General features: G+C 37.4%; 1 protein-coding gene across 3 annotated transcripts in view; it reads right to left on the reverse strand.

Moving 5' to 3' along the window:
* The window catches only part of pde8b (phosphodiesterase 8B), a 62,597-nt gene extending 62,357 nt beyond the window's left edge, over positions 1 to 240 (reverse strand). The window contains exon 1 of one of the 3 annotated variants that reach the window (XR_009827131.1): positions 1 to 240. This exon is cut by the window's left edge and continues 219 nt beyond it. Coding sequence is in view for 2 of the 3 variants with exons in the window: in XM_062057421.1 (XP_061913405.1) it covers positions 1 to 93 (93 nt within the window). In the remaining variant the exon portion in view is untranslated. The other 2 variants (XM_062057421.1, XM_062057422.1) reach the window with 2 other exon arrangements.
* Between the last annotated feature and the right edge of the window lie 9,407 nt (positions 241 to 9,647).

Consider the following 9,647-nt stretch of genomic DNA (forward strand, 5'->3'; position numbering starts at 1 on the left):
GTCCGAGTCGCGGCAGTAGATGACGCCGCTCTGGGAGACGTGGATGCTGGGTGCGCAGCCCATCGGGAGGACGGAGACGCCGCCGGAGCGCATGCGGGGCGGACGCGGGGAGCTTCTACGGCGGCAGGCATCTGATGCCTGTCATCTTGATCCGCCGTGACGTTCTTTGACGCCCAGCATGTCTATTAGTCCGCTTCATTCATTCCTTCCAGAATCACCTCTGGATCCACTTGGATCGGACATCTCTTCTGAATCCACAACACATCCCACCCCCTCGCCACCACACCCCCCTCATACTTCAAAAAGTCATCCTGAATGAAGAAAGAATTGCAAATAAAGCCACTGGTGTCCAAAGTCCAAAGTCCGGTCCTTTGGCCATTTGTGGCCCAAAGTAAAACATTTTTAGTGGTCTAGTATCCAAATAACGTACCGTATTTTTCGGTAAATACTTTCATTTTCTCAAAACTCGACAGTGCGCCTTATAACCTAATGTACGGAATAATTCTGGTTGTGCTTACCCACCTCAAAGCAATTTTATTTGGTACATGGTGTAATGACAAGTGTGACCAGTAGATGGCAGTCACACATAAGAGGTACGTGTAGACTGCAATATGACGCCAGTAAACTGCGATATTGTTCAATGAAGGACACTTGTTATGTGTGTTGTTAAAGTTAAAGTACCAATGGTGAAATTGACCTCTGCATTTGACCCATCCCCTTGTTCACCCCCTGGGAGGTGAGGGGAGCAGTGAGCAGCAGCGGTGGCCGCGCCCGGGAATCATTTTTGGTGATTTAACCCCCAATTCCAACCCTTGATGCTGAGTACCAAGCAGGGAGGTAATGGGTCCCATTTTTATAGTCTTTGGTATGACTCGGCCGGGGTTTGAACTCACGACCTACCCATCTCAGGGCGGACACTCTAACCACTAGGCATTAAATAGTGAACATACTAGACAACTTGTCTTTTAGTAGTAAGTAAACGAACAAAGACTCCTAATTAGTCTGCTGACGTATGCAGTAACATATTGTGTCATTTATACACCTATTATTTTGTCAACATTAGGAGGGACAAACTGTAAAAAATAATTATTAATCCACTTGTTCATTTACTGTTAATATCTGCTTATTTTCTGTTTCAACATGTTCTATCTACACTTCTGTTAAAATGTAATAATCACTTATTCTTCTCTTCTTTGATACTTTACATTAGTTTTGGATGATACCACACATTTAGGTATCGATCCGATACCAAGTAGTTACAGGATCATACATTGGTCATATTCAAAGTCCTCATGTGTCCAGGGACGTATTTCCTGAGTTTATAAAGATAATATGAATTTGAAAAAAAAAACGAAAAAATATTTTGTGATGATAAAAAATATCGATGTAATCATAGTAGTATCGACGAGATACGCTCCTGTACTCAATAAAAGTTTGTCTGTGAGTTAGTTTATTAACAACTGAACTGAAAAAGGTTATGAGACAAGAAATAAATAATTACATTTTGGACCTGATCTGGATCATTTCTACTACGTTACGTGACAAGCTTCAACTTGTGTGTGTGTGTGTGTGTGTGTGTGTGTGTGTGTGTGTGTGTGAGTGTATGCTCGCAGCCCCGCCTCCACCCGCAGAGACAAGGACAGTGGATGACTGACATGAAGGTTTTCTTTTATCCACTATAAATAGCTCTGAAAGGTATGGGCAACCAGTGATTCAATTTTGGGCCTGATTCGGATAATTTCTACCATGTTACCTTACATTTACCTTTCTGCGTGCGTGTGTGTGTGTGTGTGTGTGTTTGTGTGTGTGTGTGTGTGTGTGTGTGTCTGTGTGTGTATGCCAACGGTCCCACAGAGTCAGACAGTGGATGACTGAATAGAATGTTCACTCCGCACTAGGGTAGTACGGTATACCGGTACTGGTACTATTAATAGTACCAGTAATATTATATAATAATAATTAATATATTTAATAATATTATTAAATTATATTATTATTATTATTATTATTGTATTAATAATAATTAATATATTTAATGATATAATAATAATAAAATAGTAATATTATATAATATTATATAATATTAATAGTCAATAGTACCATTGACTCAAAAACGGTACTATACTCTGTTTGAAAAGTACCGGTCCCCGGGCATGACGGCGCGTCGTGACATTGCTGGTTTTGCGAGCAGAGGAGCATGTTCGGCAGCGCACACACACCGAGTACTTACAAGCAGACACAGTGTGTAGACAGAAAAGGGAGAACGGACGCATTTTGGCTTAAAAAGTAAAGATAAAGGTGAAGTTATAACACTGCAGTCGGCAGTGTTTTAGCTACTTCTAAATCACTAATCCTCGCCTCCATGGCGACAAATAAAGTATGTTCCTTACAAGTATTGTTATCACTGGAGGACGAGGCATAGCTAAACATGCTTCACTACACACCGTAGGAGGATACAAAAGCTCACCGGTGTCACCGCTAACAAAAGATAGCGCGCCTGAATGTAAACAAATGCCATGGGTGGATCTACACCTGACATCCACTGTAATGATACCAAGTACAATAGCGTATCTAGTCGATACTACTATGATTACATCAATATTTTTTATCGTCACAAAATATTTTTTCATTTAAAACAAATTAATTTTATGTTTATAAAGTCAGAAAATACGTCCCTGGACACATGAGAACTGTTTATGACCGAGTGCAACAGCTGTTTATGACCACCTCCCCTTAGGAGCAGCTGCGTAATGTAATGTAATGCTATTTAACCAGAAAAGGCCCAAATAAAAGTGGAGGCGTGGAACTCCCTCGTCAGAGCGGTGTGGTGACGCTGTACGAGGGTGCGGGCACACAGGCGCTCCTCATGAGATAAATTGAATCCTGTCTGTTTTTATGTTAGCATTCACCATGTTACGTGACTGAGGAGTGCGCCAGCAAAATTGGTTAAAAAAAAGTTAGCATGCTAATGTTAGCATTTACCATGTTACGTGACTGAGGAGAGCATCAGCAAAAATGGCAAAAAAAACGTTAGCATGCTAATGTTAGCATTCACCATGTTACGTGACTGAGGAGTGCACCAGCAAAATTGGCTAAAAAAAGTTAGCATGCTAATGTTAGCATTTACCATGCTACGGGGCTGAGGAGTGCACCAGCAAAATTGGCTAAAAAAAAGTTAGCATGCTAATGTTAGCATTCACCAAATTACGGGACTGAGGAGTGCACCAGCAAAATTGGCTAAAAAAAGTTAGCATGCTAATGTTTGCATTCACCATGTTACGGGACTGAGGAGTGCACCAGCAAAATTGGCTAAAAAAAGTTAGCATGCTAATGTTAGCATTTACCATGTTACGTGACTGAGGAGTGCGCCAGCAAAATTGGTTAAAAAAAAGTTTGCATGCTAATGTTAGCATTTACCATGTTACGTGACTGAGGAGAGCATCAGCAAAAATGGCAAAAAAAAACATTAGCATGCTAATGTTAGCATTCACCATGTTACGTGACTGAGGAGTGCATCAGCAAAATTGGCTAAAAAAAGTTAGCATGCTAATGTTAGCATTTACCATGTTACGTGACTGAGGAGTGCACCAGCAAAAATGGCTAAAAAAAAAGTTAGCATGCTAAAATGCTCATGTTAGCATGCTAACTATTAGCACGTGACAAGCACAATGTTATATGACTGAGGTTGAGGCCTGCAGAATTAGAAAAAAATATATAATGTGACCCCTTTAAGGGGAATGAGGTTGACTAACGCGGTGTTTTTCAACCACTGTGCCGCGGCACACTAGTGTGCCGTCAGATATTGTCTGGTGTGCCGTGGGAAATTATGCAATTTCACCTAATTGGTCCAAAAAAGTATTTTTTGCAAATCAATAATTATAATCTGCAAATAATGTGCCGTTGCTTAGTGTCTGTGCAGTGTAAAACTCGGCAGGGTAACCACGTAATACTCCATGACAGCAGGTGGCAGTAGGCAGTTCATTGCTTTGTAAAAGTCGGAATGTGTCGGGTGAGACGAGGATGGTTTGTTGTGATCCCAATATGCAGACCACAGCGGGAGGCAGTGTGCAGGTAAAAAGGTATGTCATGCTTCAACCAAAAATGAACGAAAGAGAAAGGCAATGGCTATGCAAAACGAAAGTAAAACTGAACTGGCTACAAAGTAAACGAAAAACAGAATGCTGGACGACAGCAAAAACTTACAGCATCCACAAAGTACATCCGTCCTTGACATGACAATCAACAATGTCCACACAAAGAAGGATAGCAACAACGTCAATAGGAATGGCGCTCAAAGGAAGACATGAAACTGCAACAGGAAAACAGCAACAAAACAGGAAGGGCCACCAAAATAACAGCGCAAGACAAGAACTAAAAGCACTACACACAGGAAAACACCAACAAACTCAAAATAAGGCACGACGACCTGGTGGAGTTTCATTTTTAACGTTTTCTGCCGGTGGTGTGCCTCCAGATTTTTTCAACGCGAAAAATGTGCCTTGCCTCAAAAAAGGTTGAAAAACACCGGACTAACAAAACGCTTTCTTGTATTTTAATTGGAATCGGTTGCACTCTACTTCAAGCTCTTGGATTGGTTCGCTTCTATTGAAGATAGCGGGTACATTCCCCCACACTGTGCTAATAAACTTTTTAAAAAACTAAAAATAATTTGCGGCTACTTCCTGTATGTAAATATACGTCAACAACACCCGGAGCACAATGATGCTAGCAAGCGACAATCTCTACACGAAATCGCCCCAATGTGGACAAAGTGGTTTGGCTAAGCTAGGCTAAGCTAACGCCACAAAAACGCTCTGCCTTCAAAATAAAAGCTCCTGTTGCAATCTGGGGACGTATAGTTGACAGCTACATACATTTTTAAGTCGTTTTTGATACCTGTGGTGTTCAGTGCAAAATGAGTGGGACAAATACTTCGACGTGACCCAGGAAGTCCGTTACAGAAAACAATGGGGAATATTTAGGCGGGGGCACACAGGAAAACAGAAAAAGTGGACAAAAACACCCACAAAAAAGATGACATAAGAACTAACATATCCATATTTATACCGTGAAATTCATCAGCAACTACTTCGCTCTTTAATGTGCGTTATTCTCTCTTTTTTGTTTTTGTTTCAAAAGGCAACATTAAAAATAGCCCAAACAACACAACAGCCCTTTTGTAACCTATTACACAACTTCACAACGGACACAAAATTTGTAACACATCCTGGTCACCATACCATACCATATCAACTTTATTTATAAAGCCCTTTAAAAACAACCACAGTTGAAAAACAAAGGGCTGTACACCACAAAGAAATAAAGGCAAAGGACAGACGGTTTGTTGTTGCTCGGCAGAATTCACAACTGTGACAAACAGACCAAATAAGACTGATCATATTACTTTTATTTATTTATTTTCAATATAATACATTTGTTTGTATTGTTTTGTTTGAAGTATTATGTTTGTAGATTATTTGATTGCGTTAATTATGAGGTAACAGACACATTCATAACAATATGTAATATGTACAATATACACACTGCAAGTATATATATAATGTAGTAACAGACACCTTCATAACAATATGTAATATGTACAATATACACACTGCAAGTATATATATGATGTAGTAACAGACACCTTCAAAACAATATGTAATATGTACAATATACACACTGCAAGTATATATATAATGTAGTAACAGACACCTTCATAACAATATGTGATATGTACAATATACACACTGCAAGTATATATATAATGTAGTAACAGACACCTTCATAACAATATGTACAATATACACACTGCAAGTATATGTATAATGTAGTAACAGACACCTTCATAACAATATGTACAATATACACACTGCAAGTATATATATAATGTAGTAACAGACACCTTCATAACAATATGTAATATGTACAATATACACACTGCAAATATATATAACATAGTAACAGACACCTTCATAACATAATGTAATATGTACAATATACACACTGCAAGTATATATATAATGTACTAACAGACACCTTCATAACAATATGTACAATATACACACTGCAAGTATATATATAACGTAGTAACAGACACCTTCATAACAATATGTAATATGTACAATATACACACTGCAAGTATATATATAATGTAGTAACAGACACCTTAATAACAATATGTAATATGTACAATATACACACTGCAAATATATATAACGTAGTAACAGACACCTTCATAACAATATGTAATATGTACAATATACACACTGCAAGTATATATATGATGTAGTAACAGACACCTTCAAAACAATATGTAATATGTACAATATACACACTGCAAGTATATATATAATGTAGTAACAGACACCTTCATAACAATATGTGATATGTACAATATACACACTGCAAGTATATGTATAATGTAGTAACAGACACCTTCATAACAATATGTACAATATACACACTGCAAGTATATATATAATGTAGTAACAGACACCTTCATAACAATATGTAATATGTACAATATACACACTGCAAATATATATAACATAGTAACAGACACCTTCATAACATAATGTAATATGTACAATATACACACTGCAAGTATATATATAATGTAGTAACAGACACCTTCATAACAATATGTACAATATACACACTGCAAGTATATATATAACGTAGTAACAGACACCTTCATAACAATATGTAATATGTACAATATACACACTGCAAGTATATATATAATGTAGTAACAGACACCTTAATAACAATATGTAATATGTACAATATACACACTGCAAATATATATAACGTAGTAACAGACACCTTCATAACAATATGTAATATGTACAATATACACACTGCAAGTATATATATAATGTAGTAACAGACACCTTCATAACAATATGTAATATATACAATATACACACTGCAAGTATATATATAATGTAGTAACAGACACCTTCATAACAATATGTAATATGTACAATATACACACTGCAAGTATACATATAATGTATTAACAGACACCTTCATAACAATATGTAATATGTACAATATACACACTGCAAGTATATATATAATGTAGTAACAGACACCTTCATACCAATATGTAATATGTACAATATACACACTGCAAGTATACATATAATGTAGTAACAGACACCTTCATAACAATATGTAATAAGTACAATATACACACTGCAAGTATATATATAATGTAGTAACAGACACCTTCATAACAGTATGTAATATGTACAATATACACACTGCAAGTATATATATAATGTAGTAACAGACACCTTCATAACAATATGTAATAAGTACAATATACACACTGCAAGTATATATATAATGTAGTAACAGACACCTTCATAATAATATGTAATATGTTCAATATTTACCGTATTTTGATTATTTTAATCACTGAAACTAATTCCTTTGTGCATTTATTTCCGTTTCCATAGCAATGCACTTGCGACTTCTGGCAACAAACGTGTGTCCCTACTTTCGGTTTTGTACATCTGCTAAAAAGTGTGACTGAACTTGTACATTCGGCTCCCCGTAGTTAATGAGTGCAGCTTCTCCTGTTTGTGTAGGTTAAACAGTGACCTCTTGTGGCCACTCCTTGCCATGCATGTGTATTTGCTGGCACTGGTCTCGAGATGAACCTTTTTACAGTATTTTTTTTTTTGCTTATTACTTTTACCAAAAATAAGAAGCTTTCATATTACATATGTCTATTTTAAATATTGAAAGCAACAGCTCATGTTTTCACCTTTTGAGACCCTAGTTGAGTTGCATCTTTCATGCGGCCTATATTAAACTTGCAGAAAGTCCCCAGGTGAGTTTATGGAAGGTTATTTTTAGAATATCACGTATGCACAAAACACGGATGCCAAGGATGCTTCCGTCGCGTTCAACAGGAAGTTGCAGTTCAGCCTCTTCTGCTGGCAGGATTGAGTAGCTTAGCGCGTTATGACATAAGCCTGCCTTTGTTTCCCTAAATCTGAATTATGCACGGCTGAACTGAATCCGTTTCACACACACACGCACACACACACACACACAAACGCACACATACATGCATGCATGCATGCATACAGTACATCATATGTGTGGATAAACACCTGAGGTAGCTGTGCTTAGTTTTCATGCTTGATTGGAACACCTGGCATGGGCTTGGAGTCATTTTTGGAGGAATATTTAACACCTGAGCTAAAATATGTGCTCAGTGGTACAGTGGAACCTCGATTGACGAACTTCTTAAACATGGTTTGGGAATCGAAAAGTCCGTATAGCGCAGTAAATGCCTCCACAATAAACATTGTAAACATGAACGAGATGAGGCCAATTCTGAAGGAACTGCGTGTGAATGTTCCAATGCTGAAGTTGAACTGAAATGCTGACAAAATGATCGAGGAGGAGGAGAAAAAGAAAGAGAAAAAGAAGAAAAAGAAAAAGAAAAAGAAGAAAAAGCAAGAGAAAAAGAAAAAGAAAAAGAAAGAAAAAAAAGAAAAAGAAGAAAAAGAAGAAAAAGAAAAAAAGAAAGAAAAAAAAGAAAAAGAAAAAGAAAAAAAAGAAAAAGAACAAAAAGAAAAAAGAAAAAGAAAAAAACCAAAAAGAAGAAAAAGAAAAAAAGAAAAAGAAAAAGAAGAAGAAAAAAAAGGATTAATTTTGGTGTACGAAAAATGTCCCGGAAAACCTGGAATTCTGGGTAATCTGGGAATCACAGATGCTGGCTTTTCAACTTTGCGCCTAGAACAATCCGGATGGTTCTTTTCCTCTTTGTTCCGGAGGACACGACGTCCACAGTTTCCAAAAACAATTTGAAATGTGGACTCGTCAGACCACAGAACACTTTTCCACTTTGCATCAGTCCATCTTAGATGAGCTCGGGCCCAGCGAAGCCGGCGGCGTCTCTGGGTGTTGTTGATAAATGGCTTTGGCTTTGCATAGTAGAGTTTTAACTTGTACTTAAATATGTAACGACCAACTGTAGTTACTGACAGTGGCTTTCTGAAGTGTTCCTGAGCCCATGTGGTGATATCCTTTACACACCGATGTCCCTTTTTGATGCAGTACCGCCTGAGGGATCAAAGGTCACGGGCATTCAATGTTACGTGCAGTGATTTCTCCAGATTCTCTGAACCTTTTGATGATATTACAGACCGTAGATGGTGAAATCCCTAAATTCCTTGCAATAGCTGGTTGAGAAATGTTGTTCTTAAACAATTTGCTCACGCATTTGTTGACAAAGTGGTGACTCTCGCCCCGTCCTTGTTTGTGAATGACTGAGCATTTCATGGAAGCTGCTTTTATACCCAATCATGGCACCCACCTGTTCCCAATTAGCCTGTTCACCTGTGGGATGTTCCAAATAAGTGTTTGATGAGCATTCCTCAACTTTCTCAGTCTTTTTTTGCCACTTGTGCCAGCTTTTTTGAAACATGTTGCAGGCATCAAATTCCAATTGAGCTAATATTTGCAAAAAATAACAAAATGTTTCCAGTTCAAACATTAAATATATTGTCTTTGCAGTCTATTTAATTGAATATAAGTTGAAAAAGATTAGCAAATCATTGTATTCTGTTTTTATTTACCATTTACACAACGTGACACCTTCACTGCTTTTGGGTTTTGTACAC

The sequence above is a fragment of the Entelurus aequoreus genome, linkage group LG08, assembly GCF_033978785.1.
Source record: "Entelurus aequoreus isolate RoL-2023_Sb linkage group LG08, RoL_Eaeq_v1.1, whole genome shotgun sequence".
Classification (NCBI taxonomy): Eukaryota; Metazoa; Chordata; class Actinopteri; order Syngnathiformes; family Syngnathidae; genus Entelurus; species Entelurus aequoreus.